The sequence below is a fragment of the Magallana gigas genome, chromosome 3 (assembly GCF_963853765.1).
Source record: "Magallana gigas chromosome 3, xbMagGiga1.1, whole genome shotgun sequence".
Taxonomy (NCBI): Eukaryota; Metazoa; Mollusca; class Bivalvia; order Ostreida; family Ostreidae; genus Magallana; species Magallana gigas.
In genome coordinates, this window is record NC_088855.1 from 37501527 (window position 1) to 37515689 (window position 14163).

Consider the following 14163-nt stretch of genomic DNA (forward strand, 5'->3'; position numbering starts at 1 on the left):
AACTTTTCCGTCTCGGATGAACAGGGGAACAAGAACGCTTGCTGAAACAAATCCCTCTGGTTTGGTAAAATTAGCATCTCTCAATCGAAGGTCGAACTTGCTCATGCGTTCCCGAATCTCCTCCGTTGTTGAAACAACAGCTGTGGTGAAACCAAAACAGGGATGATAGATCAAAGTCAAAAATTCTGATTTAAAATGACCTGAAGTTCATATTAAATTTATGTTCAATAGATAAACTTTATACATGATCGAAATCCTTTATTCGCCTCTGCTTTTTTTTTAAATCATAATTAACAATTTCCGATCCTGGCAAAGTTCGATAACTCTAAATTATCCGGAATGTTTTTATTCTTACCTTAAATCTGTCTTTTATAATCTTAATAAATCGCATAACCATTCAACGAACTGCTTGGTTTAGTGGCTTCACGGAGACTATAGGAAGAGGTGTTCGAGCTACCGATGCACCTCACCTGTACATCCGGGTTTTTTTTTATAATTTGATCTCAACTTGTAAACGTTATTTATTATAACTTTCATAACAATTCATTAACTTGTATACGTTATCTATCTTAGTCATAGTGGCCAAAACTACAATAACTTTGTAAAATGCATGGATGCCATCAAAAAATTTATTTTTATTTTCATTTCATTTAAAAATTTTGAAGGATAAATAACAATTTGATAATGAAAAAAAATACTTTGAGGCTAAGGATCGGAGAACCTTAATGTATAGATTTTAGTTCTATGTCTTTATAAACTAAAACAGAAGGGAAATTTAATTACATGTCAATGTTACATATGATGTTTTCATGGTTTGTTTTTTTTTGTTTGGTTTTTTTGGGTTTGTTTGTTGTTTTTTTTTGGTCTCGTAACTTATTTTGATGTGTCACGTACGAATTTTGGATGGTTATATATTTTTGTATACATTGTACAATTTCTGAACCCTCCGCCATTTGCATGTACATTGCAATTACCAGTGTTGTATACCTACTAGCCACGGGACTCCTTTGGTAAAAGAAATAAAAGTTCACCGCCAAATTTACCCAATATAGTTTAAATAGAACTTAATTCATAAGCTTAATACACTTTTTAATATAAAAAAAATCAACTCATTATTTAGTTTCCCTAGAATTTTGTTAACTTAATGGATATCTCATGATACAAGTTCAGGGGCGTATGCAGCTAGTCAACTACTTTCATACCTGGTCCGCTGGAACTTGAAGCCATTTTTCTCACTATTCTAACTAAGTTTCTCATAAACTGTCATGCTGGTAAACAGAATCCTTGCAATGATAATAAGAATGTTCTGTTTGTCCTAACCTGAAATAAATATCAACATATAAAATATTATGTTTCTCATTTTATATATTCATTATATATTCATTAATGTATGCATATGCGTCTATCTTGTGTTTTCATTTTGTATTTGTCCTGATTATGTTTTAACATTTTGCTTGCCATATCACTGTATTTCTTGTGAATCAACACCAATCCTTAAATAAATTTTATGGAAAGCTGAAATCATAAACTTTAAGGAATGCTGCTATATCAGTGAGACTTCAAGTTGGCGGAAAGCCAAAAAGTAGAGAAGTCTATATATAGTGCATATATCAACAAAACCCCTAAAAGATATTCATAATTACAATTAAACTATTATAATTAAAAGTTTCGTGGATAAGTGATAATCGGTTAATATTGAAAGTCATTTTGTTGTGGTGGGGGTCGCAATACCAACTTTCGCTTGTTTAATGTGATAAAGTGTGCAAACTATTTTAGATTCGGCGATATGGTGAAACAAACAGTAAAATCAGGCGCATATTCATGCATTATTTCACCTCCCCAGAGGGATTGGTTGCTAGGAAAAGTGTGGGTGGAGGGGTGGAGGGGTGGGGGGGGGGGTCAAAGGGGCGTTGGTAACTACGATATGTCTGGATTTTGATTTTGTCCCAAATTTAACGCACTTTGAATTCTTTTTTTCAAGGTGCGTAATTTTTTCAAAGTGCGTTATCACAAATATTGCATGGTACAATGAATGTGGATTAGCCCAATTTTCTTAAAGCAATATATAAGCTTTATTTTCTAGCTTTTATTTTGCTGTCAAAACATGCTGATACTGGTAAGATAATTTTGTGCGTAACTTAGATCTTTATGATTAATAAGGTGAAATCAAATCATTATATTTTATCATAATAAAGATTCCTGTAGCAAAATCATTTCTGTACAGGACTGCCAAAACATGAGGCCCAGAGGCCAAATCGCTCACCTGAGCAAAAATTGCATTAACTCTGATCAAATTAGCATTACAGTATCAAAATCAAAATATCTTGACAACTATGTACTGTAGATCTTGCTCAAAAAATTGTTAAAATCTGTCAATTTCTATCCACATATTTTTATGCCCTTTTTGTTGTTGTAGCTCTAAGAAGATTTTTCTCTGTTCCAATTTAAACCCCCTCCCCCCACTTTATGGCACCACTTTTTTCTAGGGAATCATGGTTTGATCAAATTTTAATCTGCACAACCCATGCTCTCACACAAGTTACTGCTTTTTTTACTAAAAAATTTCCCAGAAGATTTTCTCTATATATTCTTATGTAAAATTCACCCCCCCCTTTGTGGCCCCACCCTACCCACAGGGACCATAACTTAAAAAAACTTGAATCTACACTATCTGAGGATGCTTCCACACAAGTTTAAGCTTTTCTGCTTTTCCTAAGATTTTAAAAAGAAGATTTTTTAAGATTTTCTCTATACATTCTTATGTAAAAATCCATCCCCTCATTGTGGCCCCACCCTATCCCCAGGGACCATGATTTGAACAAACTTGAATCTACACTACCTGAGGATTCTTCCATACAAGTTAAAGCTTTTGTGGCCTAGTAGTTTTTTAGAATAATTTTTTTTACAAATACCAATAAATTTTCAATAATTCGACATTATCTCCCCTTTGAAGCGGGTGTGGATGCTTTGTGCCAAGTTTGGTTGAAATTTACCCAGTGGTACTGGAGAAGAAGATGAAAATGTGAAAAGTTTACAACAATGACAACGCCGCCAACGCCAACGCCGACAGACAACAGACAAATTTTGATCAGAAAAGCTCACTTGAGCTTTGAGCTCATGTGAGCTAAAACATGAACAAATCAGGGCCTTTTCTTAAAAACATGACAAACAGATATTTTAACACTGTGCCGGACAATTATGCCAGTGCCAAGGTGGCATTTTTGCACCCGCTTAAGCTGCATATATCTAAAAATTCAAATATGTCATACGATAGACCATTGATTAAAGAGTTAACAACCACCTTTGATATCATTGTATCTCACCTGTCAAGTGAGATATTTACCTTTCAAAAATAAATTCCTATAGGAAAATAATCTTTCCCATAGGAAAAACAATATTCCTATAGTTAATTTGAAATTTCCTATCGGAATGCAAGAACTTCCTGTAGGAATTTCAATTCATAGGATTTGATAAAATCCGATTTGAAAACTTAAGATCAATTCTATGTAAGAATCAATGATTTATAAAAGGGTCTGGCCACGCATAGTCACCAATTTTCCTTATATTTCATAAATGGACTCACATAGGTGTATAACGCAAAAAAAAACACTAAAAGTTGGCTGCTGGGGGTAACCGTCGCCATGGTAATCGAGGCTAAAGATGGGAAAATAGCAAAACTTACCTACTTTGAAGCCATATTAGAAGGTTTTGCCCACTAATTTAAACTATCAAAGACATAAAACAGCCTTTGTCCTATTTTCAATTATTTAGTTATATAAGAAAATTAATGGAGAAACCAATACTTTTAAAATGTTACCATGGAAACCGTTACAAATTTTTTAAAATCAGTTTTCTGCGGTTTTTTAATAAGCCCAAATGGGAAACTGTTAAATTTTTACACCCATATCAATGTCCATGCAATATATATTTTATCCTGAAAATTGACATCCGTTGCTATGGCAACAAGGCCAAAAATTAAGAAAAACTGAGAAATTGAAGATTATTTTGATATGCTTTATTCCTGATTTTAGAATTTATTTGCAATTGTTTTAGTTGGAACTTGTAAAAATATTTCTAAATTTTCATTATACACACAAAAACCTTTGTTATGCAACAGAGAAGTGTTGTTGCTATGGAAAATTAAGTGGCATAAAAAAATCACAAAGAAATTCTTACTTTTTGAAAAGTCCATAGCAACGGCAGTTATTTTTAGAAAATTTCAGATTTTTTTCAAGTGTCATTAAAGTTAAGGACAAACTTTATTTTTTCTCACCATTTGATTTTATATATTATTCATTATAAGTGAAAATTATCCATATTATGATTTTCCTTCTTTTTTAGCTTGTTAGCATAGCAACGGTTCTCAATTTTCATATTTAAATTTTTAATTGCACAATCATCATAGTGTTTACCAAAAAATCCAAGATTTGCACTTTTTATTCAAATTAGATGAAGAAAACAGATTTTGAAATTTCTGTTTAGTAACCATGGAAACGCTCTAAAAATATGCGTTTCTCCATGAATTTTTTTCTTTCTTTTGAAAAATGAAAACTATTTTTAAAAATATATTCTACCCTGGAAACCCCAAGTTCTGCACATTACTCACAGTATGTTCTCAAATAACCATTAAAATGCCATTTTTACATCTTTACCCTCAGTTACCAAGGCAACGGGACCACATAGCAAGAAACAAATGGTGTTAGGCTCTTTTACTCACCAAAGTCTATCAAATTGTCAAGTATGAAGAAAGTCCGTGACTATGCGTGGCCACCGAATTTTGATTCTTACATAGAATTGATCTTAATATCCTATAGGAAAACTATAACTCTGAATCAAATTCCTACAGGAAATACCATTCTCCTATAGGAAATATAATTCCTATAGGACTTTTAAAAAATCCTATAGGATTGTCAATATTTCCAGCAGGAGAATCAATTATCCTATGGGAATTATCATTTTCCGATGGGATATTAATTTTTGAAGGTAAATATCTCACCTGACAGGTGAAACACACTAAAAACAAAAGTGGTTATATACTCTCTAGACAATGGTCTATCATTTGGCATACATGGATTTTTCCGAAACTGCATCTTAAGCGGGTGCAAAAATGCCACCTTGGCACTGACATAATTATCCGGCACAGTGTTTTTTGTAAACCATTGTTTTAGTGGTCATTTAAGTACATAATTAAAATTGTACAATAAAACTTTCTAACATGAAAATTGCAACGAATGTTGCTTTCATATTCATATTTTAACGACCTCATTAATTCTCATCATGAAATTTTAAACACTTTTCGTTATATAAATTCACGTGACAGGAAATTCTTAATTTACATAGATATTTTCTATGATCAAAAATTTTAACCACTTATAAATAATTCTCATCACTCCAATATTGTTTGAGTTAAATTTAAATTGCTTAATTTGCCTTCAGAACTGAATACCATTTTTCTTTTACATAATATCTTATAAGGTTTTATGACACATTAGCATTTATGTTTCTAGTAATAAATTACTTCATTTTAAATATTCAGTATTTTAATTTCGTTTAAATGCAAACCATGAGTTCTTCCGAGTTACAAAAAGATTCATACTAAATTCATATTCATCCTAAAGTAAATGAAATTCTTTTGAAAAAAATTTCAAATCTATACAAATTTTCTGGTGAACAATTTGACATCATCAAAACAAATGATGCAAGGGGGGGGGGGGGGGGGGGGGGCGTTCCTCATTCAGACAATATTGCAAAATTTGACGTTTAATTCTTTTGAATATTAAGAATATGATTATTGAATTTAAGGTGTATTCTTTCACAGGGTACATTTTAATAACAGTCTTCAATTTCCAACTTTCTGCCTTATTATATATATTACATATAGTGCTTACACCTCACTCATCTCCGTTAAAAACAAAAGAATTGGTTTAATGGTGGAGTCAAATCTATACGTACGTATTCAGTCCGATATACTGGTTTTAATTCCAGGATTTTAATTAATAAAATCACTTCTCAGTTTGTAATATGCTTTTAACGCTTTTTATAGAGCTTTGATCTTGCTATATGAAAACTTCCAGATACAAGCTAATAGAGGTCCACTCTGATGACGAAGCCATGCGGATCATATATACACTCATTCTTATGAGTCAATTGATAATTAACGCTTCAGCCGAACTATCGAATATTATTATTCATACAGCTGACAAATCTTTAAAAAAATGCAAAATTACTCGCAAGACAAAGAAAAAAGTTCAAAAATGGTTTGATTCTGATTTGATTTCCATGAGGAGAAATTTACTTAACTATATTATGGTGGCATATCTCTGCCCCTTGTGTGCAAGATATTTTTCTATCAAATATGTTGACATGCAAGATAAATATGTTGACATGCAAGATAATTATGTCAACATGCAACATAACTATGTTGTCATGCAAGAAAATTGCAATCAGATAAGAATTATACAAAATCTCGAAAAATCTCAAATATCGCCCACCTGTGACATCCAAGATGCTAGATGCTACCTTTTTATGTCGACACACAACTTATTTATGTTAACATGCAAGATAAATATGCTAACATGCAACTTATTTATGTTGACATGCAACTTATTTATGTTGACATGCGAGATAAATATGTTGACATGCAACTTAGTTATGTTAACATGCGAGATAAATATGTTGACATGCAACTTATAAATTGTATGTCAACTTAACTAAGTTGCATGTCGACATAAATATGTTGCATGTCGACATAATATGTTGCATGTCAACATATTTATCTTGCATGTTAACATAACCAAGTTGCATGTCGACATAAAAAAGTTGCATGTTAACATAAATAAGTTGCATGTTGACATCAATAGGTAACATATTTTGCATCTTGGATGTCACATGTTGGCGATATTTGAGATTTTTTATTACTCTTATTTGATTGCAATTATCTTGCATGTCAACATAGTTATGTTGCATGTTGACATAACTATCATGCATGTCAACATCTTTATCTTGCATGTCGACATAATTAATAGAAAAAAAACTTGCACACAAGTGGCAGAGATATGCCACCATAATCTATGGAAAGATTTACTCAAAATATCCTATAGACCCCTCCGTGAAAAATCACTTTTATAAACTATACAGAGAATATACAAAGTCAAGAAAATACAAATGTTGTCAGTACAAACAATCCATTCTTAAAAAGTTGGAAACCCTACATGAAAAAAATCCTAGATCTTATTGGAAATTAATTGACAAGCTACGAGGTATTGAAAGAGATAATGTCTCAGAAGCAGTTGACCCACCAACTTGGGTCTCCCACTTCAAATTTAAACATACCAAAACCCAAGTTCACCCAACGCTTAATACAACTAGAAAATATCCTTACAGAACTGGAAAAAGAAAAATGTTTCACTGAACTTGACAGTCACTTATCGATAGCTGAAATATCTAATGCTATTTCAAAACTTAAAAGTGGGAAAGCTCCTGGTTTAGACAATATCTCTAACTACATGATTAAATGCGGTCAAACTGTTTTATTACCATCTCTACACAAGTTATTTAATGGCTGTCTTACTTTTGGATATTATCCCAAACTTTGGTCTTCAGGTTACATTACACCTATCCACAAAAGTAATGATATTTCTGACCCAAATAATTATAGAGGCATTACTGTTACAAATGCAACTGGGAAGCTCTTTAATAAAATAAAATATTGGATATTCGGCTAGATAAATTTTTGGAAAAGTATCACATTATTGACAACTGTCAGATTGGATTTACTAGAAAAGCAAGAACGTCAGATCATATGTATATTCTTAAGACTATTATTGATAAGTATTGTAGTACTAAGGATGGTAGAGTGTATGCCTGTTTTGTTGATTTTCAAAAAGCTTTTGACACAGTCATTCATACAGGAATTAAAATTAAACTCCTCAAAATTGGTGTAGGAACAAACTTTTATAACACTATCAAAAGTATGTATTCATCAAGCAAATCTTGTATCAGACTAGAACATAACATCACAGACTTTTTCCCAATAAAAATGGGTGTAAAACAGGGTGACAATCTTAGTCCCAACTTATTTAAAATTTTCATTAATGATCTCCCGAAATACTTGCACTTGTCTGCTGATCCTGTGTTTTTAAACTCAAATCCAATCAATTGCTTGATGTATGCGGACGATATAATTTTATTATCTTCATCAGCAGATGGTTTGCAACAAAAGCTTAATATCTTGCAAAAATACTGCAATGATTGGTGTCTCAATACATCCAAAACCAAGATAATAGTTTTCAATAAAGCAGGCAGGCTCTCTAAATCCAAATTTAACTTTGCTGATGTTGAACTTGAATGTGTCTCTGAATACAAATACTTAGGTGTGTCATTTTGTTCCTCAGGCTCATTCTCCTTTGCTCAAAAGCAGCTTTATCAAAAAGCCTTAAAATCATTTTTCAAACTCAAAAAGGACTTTATTTCTATGAATCCAGACATCAAAACCACAATTCATATATTTGATCATACTATTAAACCTATTTTAATGTACGGAGCAGAAATTTGGGGGTATTTTAAACCATTTGCCAAAAAAATTCACTCTGGTTGTGTAATGGACAAAATTTATTCCAGCACACTTTGCGACAAATTGCATCTTAAGTTTTGCAAATCGATACTTGGTGTACATAAATCTGCAACAAACTTTGCTGTTCTATCTGAATTGGGAAGATTTCCCTTACATTTTGATATCATATAAGATCTGTGTTAAGTTATTGGTTCAGACTTGAGAATCAAAGTCAATCATTTCCACTTTTGTATAATGCTTATTGTGAATCAAAATAGTTGTTTCAACAAAATACTCCCTCATGGTTTTGGCTCAATTCAATTTTTAACTAACAGCATTGATGGCACAAACAATTTACTGTCGGTAACAAAACAAAAATTCAAAAGATCGAGCACTTAGAGACTATCTATTTAAATATTATATTAAAGAATGGAATTCTAAATTCACTATTCACGCTGACCTAAAACTAAGTTGCTACAGCAATTTTAAGCAAAATTTTGGCCAAGAGAACTACCTAAGATTACTTAAAAATTTTGAGCAGAGGAGAAGTTAACTCGTTTTCGCATTTCCGCTCATAGACTTAATATTGAAAGAGGACGATATCAAGGCATTCCACGACAAGAAAGATACTGTAATAGATGTAATGTCAAATCAGTGGATGATGAAAAACATTTTTTATTCTCATGTGATCATAATAAGGCATTAAGAGATACTCTGTACAAATTAGCTAATGATTCTTGTAAAAATTTTCAATATATGGACAATAACCAAAAATTTTACTCGCTTATGACAACTGAAGATTTACAAGTACTTGTACAACTCAGTGAAATGATTCTTAAAGGTGGAATATAATGGTTATAGTTATATATACAGATATATTATGCAATGTATTTACTTTGGTGGGGGGGGGGGGGGGGGGTTATGTTATGTTAAGCATACTGGCTTGAACACTTTGAGTACAAGTAGACCAGTCTAATCGACTGTGCAGGCACCGTCCCTTGGTATTCTCTGTTTTCAGGCCACTTTGATTCTGTATAGCTGTTGTATTCACTGATGTGTAAATCCCATACATATATTTCATTGTATTAATGAAACATTTTGCATATTGTTGCCTGGACATTGTGAGCAGTATTTCATTCTGAATCATTATTTGTTATAATCATGATATTATTATTATTTTTTTTTATTTTTTTAAATGTATATGCCCCCTGAGGGCCCTTGATTGGTGAATAAATAAATAAATAAATATATAAGTCAACCAACCAACCAACCAACCCCTCCCCAAAAAAAAAAAAAAATTCCTGAAAAAAATATTAAAACACAAATGCAAATCCCGCCTTAAAAGTGTTCAGTGTTATGCTGAATTTAACAAGAATTTAGTGCATGATCATTTTACCAATTTATTAGTGAAAGACTTTCTAAAACACATATTTTTTTCAGGGGAGCATGCGTTAATTATACAATGTATATTGTCCACAACATCCATTTATTTTTTCTTTGTACACAATTAATCTTCCATAAATATTAGTACTCTTCTTTAACAATAGGTGAGGAATGTTTAGTTCTGCTTGGAACTGCTTCAAACCGGAGACTATTGTGTAAACTAACATTTAGGACTATATCTATATACAGCCTTGTAATATATATATTTGCTCAGGAACAGATCGATGGACTTTTATAAATGAACGTGGTATGTTTTGTAGAATTGGAATACTAATGAACAACTTTCTTTTATAACTGCGTATGTTCTAATTCATTTTCTATCTTCTTTAAACTTCTGTTTAATTCAATATTATAAGTACATGCGACATGAGTTAAATTGATTGCGTAATCTGTTGTCGAAAATGAACCAATCAGAATGCAGTAAAGTAACAGGCCTTCGGTCTAAGCCCATTCTGTTAACGGGTTAATGTATTCACAAACGAGAGGGCGACTCAGATACGGGAAATGTGCTAAAAATACATAGATTTCGCGACACATCTAAAGACTGTGATGTATAAAGATATTTTGGACATAGTTATGCAAAAAGAGATTGATTTTAATATATCAATACGTTCATCACGGGAATTTCAAAACAAAACATATAATAAGGTAGGTGCCTGAATTAATTTTCAAAATGGCTGCCGTCAGCCATTAATGCACCACAAAAAGCACATTCCATTGTTTTCTGCAATGATAATTGATATATAAATAAACGGGCTTGAAAATATATTATTATTTACGACTTACATACGTATCGGGTAGTCTGCTCATTAGTGACATCAATGTCCGATAACGGCAAGGTAGCGATCAAAGTTTACTTGATCACGTGTCCACAATAGAAACAAAATATCGGTGGCGGATCTAAAGTGAAAAAAAATATGTGTTATATAGCCTAAACTGAAAGTACAGCAGATACATTCTATTAAAAAATAGTTGAAGACAGTTTAGTAAAATATGATATTAACACACCAGTTTGAAACAAAATTGAAATTGTGTGTAATTTGTAAAGTTATTTGATTAAGCCTAATAAAACTCAGTGGGTGGTCTGTACAATTTCTAAAATGCAAAAAAAAAAAAATAAGAAAGTCCACCAGATGGTTGATATGTACATTGAATTCATTTGAGTCTAAGGCTTTCTTCACTCTAAAGATATATATATATTTCTGAAATTTTGTATATCGTTGGAGTCCATGAGTCGTTAGTCTAAGAATTCATGCCAGTTGGTTAAACTTGTAAACTAGATTAATAATGACTACACACAAAGGTCTTCTATTTCTTAGTATGACTGTGTAATACCCGGTACTACTTTTTTTTTTATCAACCTAGCTGGGACTAAATAAATCTTGTGAGATACGTGACGGAAACGAAAGGGACACGACTCTACTCACTCTAGGACCTAAGGAATTTAGGGCCTCCGATGATACTGGTGTCTGATAATATCGTCGTACTTAATTTTTTTTCTCTGAAAAAAGATATATACCAAGTTTTCATTTTAACATGTCATTAAGTGCTTGTTTTAGACTAGCTTTTCTGAGGTACATTGTTTTCTCAACTTACTTTGTATATGTGTGCTATATTTAGATCAGAAGTCTTATTTACTTTGAAAAATAAAGGGTTCCATTGTATTGTGTCATTGAATATCTGGAAACCTTGTTTAGTTATAATGAACAGTTTTAATTATTTATTTTTTTTGAGTTAAAATATGATTCTTCATGGAAACAAAGTTACTAAATCTGTTTATGGAATGGAATATGCATTTGATAATATGATTTTTATTTAGGTTTTTCATCAAATAGACTAGGCTGTTTAATTTGCTTCCTCTCTAGAAAAACTTTACTCATGATAAAATTTTTATATGCCGATACATTTGACTACCTTCTTCGCACTCATCTGGGAGTCTTGGAACTCTTTGTGGCCGCTCAAAAATTGCGGAAAAAACAGGAATGCTTTTTTTTTTACTCTACCTCAAACAGTGGAACCTGCGATATAATGAGAGAGTATAATTATGTAGAGCCCAAATGAAAAATATATTTTTTTGTTCAAATTTATAAATGTATTATTTCTATAAGAATTGTATTATTATAATTAGCATTTGAGTATGGAAACATCTGAGAAAAATAAAGATTTTGTCAAAAGATAATATCATATAATGGAATACCTGAATATGTATGTGACCAAATGAGGGCCAAATATGTATGAAACTTTTTTTTATTTGAATTATATTTTGAACTCCATCCAATGTACTCCAACCGTTAACAAAGATTGGATGGAGTCAGCTAGCCAGTCTTTTGCAATACCTACCACCTCCTGGTATGTTGCCTGTACAAATTTTTATAAACTTTTTAGCATTAATTAATAACTTTTCTATTATTTAACTAAATATAGGTTCTAGCTGCCTCTAAGAAGATCTAGTAAAAAGAACGAAAAGTTAGAACCTTTCTTCTCCATGTAAAAATCAGCTGAGGTTGCACATGTATGAACAAGCGGTTTAAGGATTGGCATTCAAGCACTGTAATCGTAAACTTGTATGAATACAGTAATGATATTTTTACTTCTGTAGTCATGACATACAACATTTTTATTTTTTTATGATGAGTGTAGGAGTATGTAATATGTCTTGAGAAATATGAAAGAATATTTCATTAATAACATATTGAATAAGAAACTCTTTATAAATGTATTTCCTTTTTCATATTTATTTCAATGACTTTGCTGAAGTCTTTAAGCTGACATTCATTTGATAAAACTGACTTGTCTCTTGATATTTTGCATCTTTTGCCATTGGATTTTTTTTTTCTGAACAAACCAATAGCTCTGCCAAGTTTATTTTATTGATCATTTTTAAAATGTTTTTCAATGTATTCATTGCCAACTGATTCAAATATTCTGTAGGTTCAAAGACCTTTAAATAACGTCATAGAAGCAATACATGTATGTAATCGCAAACAAATAGTGGAAATTTGCATATGCTTTAAGATGAATTCTATTGAAAGTTTATGCACCTGTATGTAAATAAATGAAAAAGTACCTAAAATATTATCAAAACGAAAAATTTGGTGACAATATCAGATTTTTTTATTTCCTTGCGTTCAATTTACCTTGCGTTCAATTTATGTATAAATAAACAATTTGATATAGTACAAATGAATTCCATTTTTTATTTGTCCTTTCAGAAAAGGAAATGGATCTTTCAGGGAACCAGACAAATTTTCTCAGTGGATTATTGGGAACCAGCAGTGGGTCTCTGGTCACAGGTAAATACAGGACATGGCCGGAATCTAGACTAATCTACCATGCTACAAACATGTTTGTCAGGTTAATGAGTCCATGCGTACTGGGGATAAGTTTAGTGACATGTCACCTCAGAATGTGGCATTATGAGAGAATGTGTTTTTATATACACATACTGCAAATATGACATAGAATTATGCTCTCAATGTTATGAGGAATTTTAAGTACGTATATATCTAATGTTAGTCCCAGGTTTTGAGGGATTTTTTTTTTTTAGGGTGATTGTTTTTTTTTTTAGTTTATAACTCCCTAAATGAACAACGTGACATGAAGTAAACTTTTGAATTACATTATATTGCATTTTGCATTATGATCAATGCATTGTACATACTAAGTCCTTATGAGAGGCCTCCATCCTGGTGTCACTTCAGTTTATTATAAGTACATTTGAGTGCATTTGGAATGTAATAAAATCAACAACAAACTCTGCCCTCTGCCAGCTAGTCTAGATTGGAAGTGCATATTGATCTCCTGACTATATAGTCTGGCAACCAGTACCAGTACTTTGTGATATATATAGATGCTGGCGCCAAAGCTCATATATAGTGGTTGTCAGTATTTGTGGATTTGTGCTGTTGTAGATACTGGTACATGTACATTGAAGTCCAATGACATGTATGAATATATGTCGATCAGTATGCTGTAATGTGACTCTGTCAGACATTGTGACATTTCCACTTCCTGTCATAGGGCATGGTGAATATTTGCTCATAATTTCTATGCTGATTAGTACATGTAAATTAATCAAACATCAAACAAATGGACCTGTTGTGCAGGGGCTTACAAATCCCATTGTATGACACCCTGGGCAAGGGTTGTTGTTTTTTTGATTGGGCCAG

The 14163-nt window shown here is 31.9% G+C and overlaps 1 protein-coding gene and 1 long non-coding RNA gene across 7 annotated transcripts in view; one reads left to right on the forward strand and one right to left on the reverse strand.

Moving 5' to 3' along the window:
- On the reverse strand, positions 1-10890 carry LOC105330745 (uncharacterized). Its single transcript, XR_010712132.1, has 3 exons — positions 10781-10890; positions 1203-1320; positions 1-140 (listed from the first exon to the last, which is right to left on the reverse strand). It is a non-coding gene; the product is annotated as an uncharacterized lncRNA (long non-coding RNA).
- Positions 10434-14163, forward strand: part of LOC105330746 (nuclear factor of activated T-cells 5) — a 24757-nt gene continuing 21027 nt past the window's right edge. For 2 of the 6 annotated variants that reach the window (XM_066079574.1, XM_066079576.1), the window contains exons 1-3: positions 10435-10642; positions 12419-12569; positions 13207-13287. In XM_066079574.1, coding sequence (XP_065935646.1) covers positions 12509-12569; positions 13207-13287 — 142 coding nt within the window. In that variant the 5' untranslated portion in view covers positions 10435-10642; positions 12419-12508. Of the gene's footprint in view, positions 10643-12418; positions 12570-13206; positions 13288-14163 lie in introns of those variants that run through there. The other 4 variants (XM_066079577.1, XM_066079580.1, XM_066079575.1 and 1 more) reach the window with 3 other exon arrangements.